This window comes from Anser brachyrhynchus (genome assembly GCF_964034855.1).
Source record: "Anser brachyrhynchus genome assembly, chromosome: 1".
NCBI classification, from domain to species: Eukaryota; Metazoa; Chordata; class Aves; order Anseriformes; family Anatidae; genus Anser; species Anser brachyrhynchus.
Window position 1 is genome coordinate 24,069,762 of NC_137694.1, and position 12,151 is coordinate 24,081,912.

The following is a 12,151-nucleotide window of genomic DNA, read 5'->3' on the forward strand; positions in this document are numbered from 1 at the left end:
AATCCCCTCACACGGGTCTTCCTTTCCCCTGCCTGCAGAGGAAATGCCCGGCACCCTCAACGCTCACCCTGTAACAAGCCAGGGCCGGTGGGAAGCCAGGGGTTTTGCGGCGGGGCTGTCCCCGTCCCCTCACGGCTCCGCTGCCGCCATTTCCCCGGCGGGCCCCCGCCGCCCTTCAGGCGCATGCCCGGGGCCGCGCTGCCATGGTAGCGGGGAGCGGCCGCATCGGGACGCCCTGACAGAGCCGGGGGGGAAAGGAGCAAAGCACCGGGGTGCTGGGGGTACCGGGGGGTCTCAGCCGTGCCCCGAGCCGCCCCGGGCCGAGGGGAGCGAGGGGCAGGCGGGCGGTCAACGGCCCGACCCGCTGCCCCCTGGTGGTGCCCGCCCTGAGGGGCGCTGAGAGGAGGTGAGCCCCTGGGTGTGCGCCCTGAGGGAGGGCCTGGCCGCCGGCTGGTTTTGCTGCGAATTCCTCCCTGTGCACGTTTCACCTATGTATATGTGTATCTAGATACATACACGCATATGCAAAGAGGCTACTGACCGCTCGCTGGCAGCGTGCTGGAGCGTTATGTCTGCTAAAGACCTGTGAAGATGCTAAGTGTTTTGCAGTTGCAGGAAAATAAGACGTCAAGTTACTCTAACTAGGCTGTTTGGGAAAAGATCAGGAAAAGTTTTTCAGAGTAGTGTCGTCCCTGTGGTTGGCAGTACACGTTTTTAAATAGATACTGTGGTTATTCTTGCTAAAAGGCTAAAAACTTGCATCCTTTAGGAAATGGAAGGTGCATCGGACTGCAGACTTGAAGCTGCTAACGCAGAGACACCAGCCGCAGAGCAGCCACCCGCAGGAGCAGGAGAAGCTGGAGAGGCCAGGAATGCAGAGCCACAGGGTGAGCCTCTGCTGCCCGGAGGTGCCGGCACAGCACAGACAGATGTGCCGCCTGGAGAAGGGCTAGGTCATCACGAAGCGATGGAAAATGGTGAGCAAGGTGTGTGTGAGCCAGATGGCCCATTCAGTGCATCACCCGAGCACGCATCTCCTGTTACCGTTACGAGTTACTCTACCTTACTTGAATTAAGAAATTCAGAAAGGGAAAAAGAAACATCTCAAAATGCAGTGCTGTCAGAGAATGTGACAAGTTCGACAGCGACAGGTAAAGAACTTCTAAAAATGTTGGACATTAGTGCTTTAAGGAGATTTTTTTCTTCAACTTGATTATGCCATCTTGCACTCCCCACACCCTCCTTCTGTTCACATTTGCAGGTTTTTGGTTTTGAAGTGACTTTTAAAATTCTTATGTAAAATTTGATTGAAAAGGTGAGGAATGTATTATTTATCTCACATTGTGATAGCAATTTATAGACTAATATGACATTTTATAGGGCAATCTTTGCAGAAATGTATATGTTTATGTGTCTTGTACAGGTATTTTAAAAATAGCAGTGCATAATTCAAATATAACATGAGTTCTAATAATTTAGTCTAGATCATAGCAGTCACCTTGCTATTTTACCTTTCTGAGGTTCTCCTGTAACTTACCTGTCACCGTTCTGCACTCCATGCCTTTCTCCTGCAGTCCCTGAAACACTCCAGTGCTTCCTGCACTTACTTTGTGCTTCTCTCTTCTGTCCTGTGTGACTTCCCCTTTTCCATTCAGCACCCTGCATCCTTAGGTCTTCAGAGCTGAAGGTAGCGCATCCCATTCCACGTGTGAGCACAGTGAGTGACAATAAAGAGCTGCTGCCTGCCTGCCTCTTGGCTGGGTTGTGTTCAGATGCTCTTATTTCAAGTAGCTGGTCATCACTTCCTGGGAAGAGCACTGTACCAAAGCCAGATGGTGTATCTTATCTCTAAGCCAAAAAGAAGTAATTTCTGGAGCTTCAAGCTAAGTAAATCTGGCTCATATTGTAGTCTTTGAATCAACACCACAAAGTCAAGCATCATGTGGAAGACCACACAGATTTGGCCATCATATGCTTAGATCGGGTCTAAGCTGGAGTGGGTTTCATTAAAATTTTCAATAAAGGTTCACTGTGTACATGGGTAACTGTTATAAAATTATTTACTTGAGAATAAAACATAAATTTACCTACTATAACTTTTTAAATTGGAATATGAATGACTTTTTATGTGGTAAAAGTATTACATTAGATCTCTCTTTAAATAGTATCTAATACTGCTTCAACTTTCTGTTGAAGCAAACTGTTCTCCAGCTTAAAAATCTGTGATTATTCTGCCTTAGAGTGTTTCAAAACAATTGTCTAGGTGTAAACCTGAAAGAGGTATTTTATTTGTTTTGAGAAGCATATCAGAAATTAATTTTGTTTTTATTTTTTTAGGAAGCATAATTGACGATAATAAAACTCTTATGTGGAGTATGGCTACATTTTGTGAAACTATCCAGTCTGAGAAGTTGCATCTTGATCTGGGACATTTTCCTAGGAAAGCAGTTCAACAGGATTATTGCATGCCTGATGTCATCCCTGTCAGAGTACAAACAGGTAAATGGAGTTTTTAAATGTGTATCTATGTAGATAGATAAACAAACATTTTAAAATCTCAAACTGTTACTAAAAGAAACAATATTTCTATCTTGGAACTTCTGTTTGAACAGATTCTGATACATTCCAAGATGTAGCTGTAAAAATTGAAAGACCTACTTTTCGTAAACCATTTCTGGGTGGATTTAAGAACAGAATAACTGGAGTGGAATTTCATAATGCAGGATCACAAACAATACCCAAAAAACGACCTGAAAAAGGAACTACATTATTTTGTAGGGAAACACAGGTAATAAATAGCTTTATAGTGTCTTTTTAGAATGTTTTTTTTCTTATTTTTTTTCTAAACAATAGAATGTTGACACAATTTCAAATAGGAATGAGGACATAAGTCAGCAATAAGTATGCAGGTGAATGTATTTAATGGATTAATATCGTTAGGCTTGTGGGTTTTTATAAATGGCTAACTTTTTTACTTGTTGTAGTGAGGAAATAATCTCTGTGTTTTGTTACAATTTGACATGCATTTTTTCCCCAGACTGTGTTTCAGAAAAATAAACGTCAACAAACGGCAAATCCAACATCAACACAGATGACTAAGGTCGGCCTGTATGTGTCAAATGTGACTGACAAACTAATAACACCTGGAAAGTATCTCACAGCAGAAGAATACCATAAACGTCGACTTGAAGCTGTAAGTTCTCATCTGTTTGCAACTGTATCTGCAAAGTAAAGTAGTACAAAGGTTATTTGAATATTTAAAGAGTGTTCAAAGTGTAAACTCAACAGTGAGCTTCCAAATGTCAGCTTAATCTTCACATTTGGTAATCTTTCTGATATAGGGTAAGTGTGTGTCTACACATTTACAATATTAGTGTTTTCAGCAGCATTTGGGACCTTATGGTTTCTTAAATATTACACATTGTGAATGTACTGATTTCTATTTTAAGTTAAGCTTCCATACATATTATTAGGGATTAAAATAGGCTTGTCCCTATGGCATTCTCATATCCTTAGAAGGACTATAATGCCATGTACGGCCTCAAATAGCTGAAGTATTGGATTAGGATTTACACGACTTGCATTTGACTTCTGGAATTTGTGTTTTTGTGTGTATGTAAGTATATATTTATTTATTTCTAAACAGACCTGACACATGCAGTGGGCTTGTGGGTTCTTTTTGGTTGACAGTCTTTTGGTGCACTGAGTTGCCTCAGGTATGTGGTTCTGACAACAGATTCTGTACAGTGATTGTGCAGAGGTGGCTGTTTAGGCGTTCTGAGTTTCTTTATGCAAACCACCTCTTCAGTGACTGCACACCTAACTTAAGTACAACTTGTCATTATGTTAGCCTGGACACTGCTTTGTAAATGCTCTAGTTCTTAATTTAGTTGCTTGAAATAGGCAGTTTGAGTCTAACTAAATGGATAAACAGTTGGTTTCTCCAAGTGTCTAAGTGGGATAATTGTATGGACATGTTTAGCCAGATGCATTAAAATCTTCTGGTTAGAAGTTTTCTATAAGGAACTTACTTGTTTAGCATCAGCTGACACCCCTAAGATCATGTAGAAATGGAACCCAAATAGCTGTGCTGTTTGGTTTTAAATTGATGATTTTTTGGTATTGTATCACATGTAGGTAATAGTATTACAGAAATATTTCCGCCGTTGGCATGCTAGAAACCTAGTACAAAAATTGAAGGCAGAAAAGAGATTGAGGCTGGCATGGGAGGCACAAGAAGAGTTACGAAAGAAAAAAGAGAAAGAAGACAAAGTGAGAAGGGAGCATGAGCGAAGACTGAACCCTAAAACAAAAGAAGACTTTGAGCTGCTTTACCATGCTTTAGAATGTAAGTTTTTCTTAAAGGGATGCTCTTAAAGCAGCAAAAGAGTACAGTCTAAAACAAACTTCTTTGGTTTTGACAGGTTTCTTTCTTTTTTTGTGTAAGGAATTATATGACTTTTATATATTTCTAGAAGCTTTTTAGGAAATTATCAGCTTACAGAATGGTGCTAGTATTTGTGTTGTTTTGCAGGACTTTTTTGCCTGTTTGTTTTCGCCTTCATCTGTAATGATGTAAAATCAGCTAGAGGAACAACTTTTTATTTTTTTTAAGAATCAGAAGTTTAAAGTAACTCTGATGCGTTTAAGTCGCTGAAAATAATGCCATCAGAAATCACAATTAAGATCCATTGTTTACCATTTAATATAGATATTTTCATAAAGGGCTACATTTTGCCTGGAAATTTACAAGAGAAATGAAGTTTTTACTTTCATCCATGTCCTCTTCTGTCGCCATTTCTTTTCCTTTCTAATGTATTCCATGTTTCACAAAACTGCTGTCAAAAATTTAAAAATCTGTAAAGACTCCTATAGGGCATCTTGAAAGACTTCTCCTATCAGAGTGGATGATGTCTAATACAGACAACCACCTTTAAACTTTTCTGGCAAAATAAAGTGCAGATAATTGGCTTAAAATCTTACAGGAGAATAATGTTGTAAATATAACAGAAAATTAGCATATGCCCTTTTGGAAAAACAAAACCAATAGAAATGTACTAGCATATTAAAAATAAAAAATAACAATAAAAATAAATAAATGAAAACCTGTAAGAGTTCTTTTAAAATGTCTCTTTTTAAGCAAGAAGCTTGCATTGTCACTTCTATCAACTCATATTTTATCTAAGCCTACAGTGCTTGCTTGTGGTATAATTACTCTTTGGCAGTTTTTACCTTACTGTTCCTAATGCAGATCTGACCTAATGGATTACCTGATTCATGGCAAAGCTACCGGACCTACCTTAAACCATCCCAACTATTTTTCCTATTGTAAACTGAGTAAATAAATTTGGCGGCATGTGTTATTCATATAGCTTAGGCTCATGATTCAAGAAGTCCCAGGTTACACACTTATCTTTTAATTCTGTCATACTTTGTGTGGCACTGAACAAATTGCTTTGTCTAAATGTGTAAATGATATAAATATTACTGTTCTTTGTGACAAATGTAAAAATTTATTACTGGTCCCAAGATTTAAAATTTTGGGGATTATATCTTCCTGGGATTTGTGCTTGGTTGGTTGGTTTTTTTTCTTCCCTCTTTCTCCTCAGAGAAGATTTGCTTTTTACTTCTGAAGAATTGGGCCCTTTTAAAGATGTGTCTGACTTGATAATCAAAACCCAAGGTATTCAACTGATTACTTTTTCTCTCCATTTCTGGCAAGTGCTCCTGTTTAGTATCTGATTTTCTCCAGTATTTTCTTTAAAAAACTGCTTCCTAGTTAATGTGATATCAACTGTGATACAGTTCTTTGTGTGTGGAGAGGCTTATTTGCAATAGAAGCAACAAAGTTGAGATAAGGTTGTGATTAAGCACTGCTTTTCCTGATATTCTTAGATTTAAAACTTATGGTTATATAAATGTCTCTTTTGCCTAATTTAATACAGTTGGATTCACATATAACAGAACTTCCAGTTCTGCGTGTTCAGGAATTTAAGATCTAGGCAACCTGAGAAGTATGTGCCACTTCAAAAGCTGTAGAGAAACAAACTAAACACTGGAATTTGAAATGTACGTTTAACATTTTTTTAAAAATAATTGGCTGGTATCAATCTGTTTGTTTGTTTTTTTGTTTACTGTTGTTGGCTAGTTGCTTCTCTGGAGACTTGCAGTCATGCTCTTTGTTATAATAGAGCTTAGTGGTTCTAGGAAGTTGGTTTGTTTTTTTTTCCTACCTGTATCTGAAACTACTTTTACATTCTTATAGTGTCAACAGTCTACACAAGCTAAATCATTGTGACAGTAATAGAATGAGGTTATTGTCCTCTAGAGATTGTGAAGGTTATTGCTGCTGATCACAGCACAGGGATGATATTACAGGGTCAGCCAGTAGAAGCAATTCATTTTGGTACAAAAACTTGCCTGCTGACTGTCTGGTGCAAATGAGATGTATCTAAATATTCTATGCATCTGCACATGGAAACATTCGTTATTTATTTGAAAAGTTATGAGCTACTTCATTTGTTCTGTAAAAACACTAGAATAAAAATTATAATGAGCCAATCTCTATCTGTAAAACATAATCTAAGAAGAATGTCTTTTACTTGATTGTATGTATATGGTGAATAAGTAGGTGAGTATGGATAACCGTTTCATAGCACCTTCATCTCTGCAAGTACAAAATTGCTTATTGTATTTATTAACTCTACCTTTGAAGTTGCTGCCCCCTTCAGGCATATAAAGCTTCATGTAAATTAATTCTATGCTGTGCTTTTGTTTGCTGAAATGGCTTTATTTAAAAATATATCTTTGGGTACTCAGAATTTGTCAGACAGCTGTCACATTAATACCAAAGCTTGGAGAGCCTTAAGGAAATGGATTGAAATATTTTAAAATAGAAAACATAAGGTATTGTAGATAAGGAAGCCACAGGCAGAAAATAAACCTTCCTCCCTTCCCTCCTCCTGCCTTTAATCTTACCTGATACAGGATGTTATAGGCTTTTTCAGTAAGTGTGCATCACATTGTATTGTTTTCCCTACCCCATGTTTTGCTTTTGCATAAATATTCTGAAATAATAACAAGATACTTTGAGATGCTATTCAGGAATATTGAAGCTTGGGATATTACAAAGTTCCCTACAGAAATATCAGGATGTATTTGAAATGGAACTGACCCTTCAGAAAAGCCAGGAATTGTTATGATGTATGCAAAGCAAAACAGCTTTCCTTAAACATAATGATTTTACTGAGGGATTCCTGTAAGGGCATGTAGGCTGCATATCAGCAATTATATCTGAGGAACAGGTACCACAAAATAAGCCATGATAGATGTGTCTGCATGTTTGTTATTAAGTATTTAGTTTATACTTCAAAGTGTAGCAGGTACCTGTGGTTTGGGGATTTGACCCCGTGAGTGAGAAGGCCAGGTGCTCATACAGCATGTACTGATTCACTGGCTGCTGTCTTTATTATCTAGTGGCTTGGTGTCCCTTCCTTCTATTTAAAGGCTTCAGTTTTGGAAGAGGAAAGGGAGAGTGAAACAGTGATTGTCTAATTATAAGTGCGTTTCCATCTGCCTTACGTGGCAAAAATGATACCACTCAATATTCACTGTTAAGACCTGAAGAGCTAAACATGATTGTCAATCAAGTTTTATCTCGGGTTTGGATGACGTCAATCTTCTTTAGGTTTTACTCATTTCTGCACGGAGAATCAGTGGTATTCTAAGCACTGAGTACCAGTGGTACCACAGTAAGATGCTGTTCTTAATCTGTTGGGAGGATCTTCATGGTATCTTGTCTTGCAAGTTTGATCAGCATTTGTTTAAAATGATCCTTGTGTTCGTATCATTCAAAGCTGTTTGAGACTCATTATTATTTGAGATGCAAAATCATGAAGAAATCATTGCATCCTGCATTTCCACAGAAACTGAATTATTCTTCTTTTTCATTTTTCTCTTAAATTGTCTTTGAGTTTGGAATATGACTTGACAGTGTGGAATTGATATACACTCACACACTCTTAGAACATCTGTATCATTTACATTAATTTCTGTGCCATTTTGTGTGTACTGAAAATATGTATAACAATCAATATGGAAAGTCTTTTTTTATTATTATTAAAAATAGTTGTCTTGAATAGGAAAGTAGGAATTTCACTGGAAATCATCTAAAAAATACCTAAAATATTTATATCTGTAGCATGGAGGCAGGAGGAGATTGAACGGATTAACGGAACTCTTACTGGAGCTGAAAGAAAGGCAGCACTTTGTGGACTTCTAGAACAAGAGGCACATCTGATTGCTTCCATTGGGAGACACAAACTAAATGCAGATGAGGAGAATCAACAAAAAGCAGTACTGCACTTTCTGAGTAAGGTCAGTAAAGTAGTTTTAGGCTGAACATAAAGTTCCAAAGTACAGGAGCAGAAAAGGCATCTGTAAATTACTAGCCCAAAGTAACTTTTATAGCTTTGCAGTTAATCATGTGAATCCTAATGTTCTCTATATCCATATTTTCTAGGTGTTCATGTCAGTGATACTCTTTTTCCAAGCTGAGAATTCCCTAGCTCTGTGACTGATTATTGAAGGATGAACAGTGCATCATTAGGACTGTCACTTGAGATTTTTCATATACAAAAGTAGCTGTGTATATGTATAATACAGAAATCAGCATTGAGCAGATTAATTTTGTGTTGTGTAACCATCCTGCATAAAGGACATGATTCTAATGGCACTTTTAACATCATGCAAGGCTCAAAATCTAACAGAACTCAGAATGGCTAATTTAAGCCATTATAAATTATCTGGACATTGCATATTATTCTGTATTTTGTACTGTCAGAATCAGAATGTAAGAATTCACGCATGAAACTATGTTCTTTCTTAATCAGTTTCTGTATCTTTAAAAATCTGCCTATAAGCTTCTCTTTCAAAAATACTCAGTTTCACTAAAGAAAACTAATGACTAAATGATCTTCCCTCCGTATGTTCTGTTCATTGCTCTCTATAGTGGAAAAAGTGTGCTATTGCATTTAAACTTAAATGCAAACTTTTAAGTATGCATTAAGTATTAGTAAAAATTAAATTTTACCCCACAGAATTAGTTAGTTATTTTTCTTTTTTTCTTCCCTCAAAAATGTTATACTGCAGGAGCTAGATTTGTTGTTTATTTCCCCACTGAGCACAGGCTTCTGTTCCTAGGTAATCTTATGCCTGTCTTTAAAGGAAGTATTTATTCTGTGTTCCTGTACAGGGTAGAAACCCAAGAGAGCTTTAACTGAATCTTATATCTTATTGAACTCAGTGATTAATTCATTGGTTTCGGCTGAACTACAATTTTAACTTGAGATTTTATTTTTGTGTAATCATAGGGATGAAATTTAATGTGAGTGTTCTTCGGGCTCTCATCTATTTGAAAAACAAAAGAGAGAATTATTTCATATGAAGATGATTTAGAATGACATTGCATTCAATGGGTCTTTAATGTTAAGTATAAAAAATAAAGTTAAAACATTAAAAAATAAAGTTAAAACAGCAATCTAACCCATCAGAAGATATTTTTTTTTTTCTGTCTGCTTTCAGGGAATGTGAAATAATTATTAAAAGAGATACTGCAACAGCAATAGTTTGGGAATATCAATATTTTTTACACTATTTAGTGCTCAAAAGTGACAGTTTAGTCTAAAGGAAACTGTTCATTTTATTATTGATGCATGGGAACAGGTCCACAAAAATGATTTGATAAAGTCTATCATCTTTCTTCATTATGAACAAATTACTTGTCTGAAATATTGGGGGAACTGCTACCAGGTTTTTTGCCATGATGTGACTGAATTCTCTGTTAATGCTATCAAGAGTGCAAAAACCAAGGAAACTAAATATTTAGGAATGGTACCAAAAACCATGAATCATTTCTATGTTAAATATTTGCTTCTACTATTTAACATCTATTCCTTTATCATCCTCCCAGAAAAAGAAGCCTGGATCAGTCTACAGCAAATATATTTCTCTCTTAACTGTATCTCTATTTTTCCTTTCAGCACTGCTTTCCAATGTGCTACCCTGTATAGATTACTTCTGGTGTATATTCTTAGGAGCCAGACAGTTTTCTTGCATTTAGCAATCAGAAGCAAAATGTTCTGCAGTACCAGAATTCCTAGTGATAGGTGATGGTTGGAGATTCATGAGAGACCTGAGAGACAAGAGATGTCTCTTTCCAAACAGTGGGCATACTTCAGGAGCACTTATTACTAATTTATTTATTCATATTTTACATTTATACATTTGTGTTTCAGTACAGAGACTAATTTCTTTCTAATTTGAGAAGGTAGTTAGCTTAATTTCTGCATCTTTTCATGATTTTGTTTGCCTCTGTTTTTTTTTTTCTTTTTTGTTTTAACATCATTTTTTAACATCATTTCAACTGTAGTGTTTGTTTGGTGTTGGACTAACCCATTGACATAGATAGCAGCCTAACACAGGAGATAAAGTAATAAACTCTGCATTTCTTAAAAAAAAAAAAGGAAATGTCAAACTGAATGGATGGCTCATTATGATTGTAACAATGCAATTTAAACACATGCAATTTATTGTTGGAGTGGATTATAGCCACTTTATTCACTTATTTCTTCAGCTTTGAACTGATGATGTTAATCCAGCCACTTGCCGTTAAAGTTGTAATGACGCCTTTCATGTATGAAGACTGCAAGCAGCTCTACTTTGCTGCAATAACCAACATGATACAAAAGTTGCTTTTGCATGGAAACTTTTGTTCCCTTCATTCCTAAATTAGGCATGTACCCTAATCATGCCTGTGTGCCTTTAGAATGGTTTCTCCTGGTCATGCGTGCGTAGCCACTTCTAGGTGGGTCTTTTTTACACCAAGCTCATTCTTCTGCATTCAAATTTTGAAGAGCAAAATTGGATTTTTTTTAAAGGTGATCCTGTAATTATTAACTCTTGTTCTGTTCATACCTTTCAAGCTTTTTGCTATTTCTGCACACATCTGAATTTAATTTCTTTGCTTTGCTTACTTTTTTCTCTGTGTATCTGTGCTCTTGTGTTTCTCTCAGGTGCTTTTTTCTGGTTTCTTGTGCTGGCAGCAGAGTGCAGTTATAATAGTCTTGCTCTCTGAAGTAATACAGATAACAGCATTATTGTAAATTCCACAGCACTGCCAGCAGACTAAAAGGCACGAGAAAGCTGGGTAAAAAATCTGTAATTTTAGTTTTGTTACGTCAATACTTCCTGAAAATAGTCCTGAAATCAGTGAGCCTGAGGTTCTTTCTGAAACACTCGAAATCTTGTTCATATTGATGAGACCTCTGTATTTATTTTTTTCAATAAAAAGCTGCATCATTCCTTTTTTTTGTTGTTGTTCTTTTTTTTATTATTATTTGCTTTATTTTGTATACTATTCCTTTTTGATGAGGTAGTGAGGAAGTTGCAGATAGGTTTTCTTGATTTGAATAATTTAAATGTGATCATAATATAGTTGATCTGTGTTACAGGTGGTCTGCAGTGTACAACCCTGAGACTGCTAGCTCATATCTGGATTGTGTAAACTTACCAAAGGAACCTAGCTTCAGTAACTGTGTCCTAGGCAAACTCTGCTCAATGACTCTCCCTAGCATAAGCAGAAGACCTTTCTGTCTTACAAAAAGTGATTTCATTGTAGAGGATAAAATGTATGTACTGCATTTAAGTACACTGTGGAAAACAGTGATTGTCGCCCATCTACCTTACGAAAAAGCTGCAACATGATGTTTCTTCTAAGTTTTTGTGATTCTAATTTTTTTGTTTGCCTTTTTTTCTTTTTTTTTTTTTTCAGTATTTCTAGTGCTGTACAAAGTTAGTGTAATAAAGTCACGAAGTTACGTTAGAATGCTCCCTTCTCTCCCTGACAGAAAGCAGCTTCTTTCTGGTTTTGCAGAAGTTCAAAGGTTTCATTAAGGAATGATGAGTTCTACTTTTCACTAATGTCTGTTTTGCTGTTGCATTTCTTAATCAGTTTTGGATCTGGATTGTGATCTCTGATTAACAATACTTTAATTATAGTTCCACCCCCACTGATAAGGTAATTAAACTTTATCCTGTATTAGGCCCTCTTTTCAATTAGTTTGTCTTTCTTTTGCTTACCTAATTTTATAAT

At 36.7% G+C, this 12,151-nt stretch overlaps 1 protein-coding gene across 1 annotated transcript in view; it reads left to right on the forward strand.

Annotated features, from left to right (window-relative positions):
• The window catches only part of IQUB (IQ motif and ubiquitin domain containing), a 23,817-nt gene continuing 11,666 nt past the window's right edge, over nt 1-12,151 (forward strand). Inside the window, exons 1-7 of the mRNA XM_080576723.1 lie at nt 1-70; nt 770-1,151; nt 2,338-2,499; nt 2,613-2,788; nt 3,038-3,193; nt 4,138-4,348; nt 8,201-8,376. Of these exons, the coding sequence (XP_080432849.1) occupies nt 44-70; nt 770-1,151; nt 2,338-2,499; nt 2,613-2,788; nt 3,038-3,193; nt 4,138-4,348; nt 8,201-8,376 (1,290 nt within the window). The 5' untranslated portion in view covers nt 1-43. The remainder of the gene's footprint in view (nt 71-769; nt 1,152-2,337; nt 2,500-2,612; nt 2,789-3,037; nt 3,194-4,137; nt 4,349-8,200; nt 8,377-12,151) is intronic.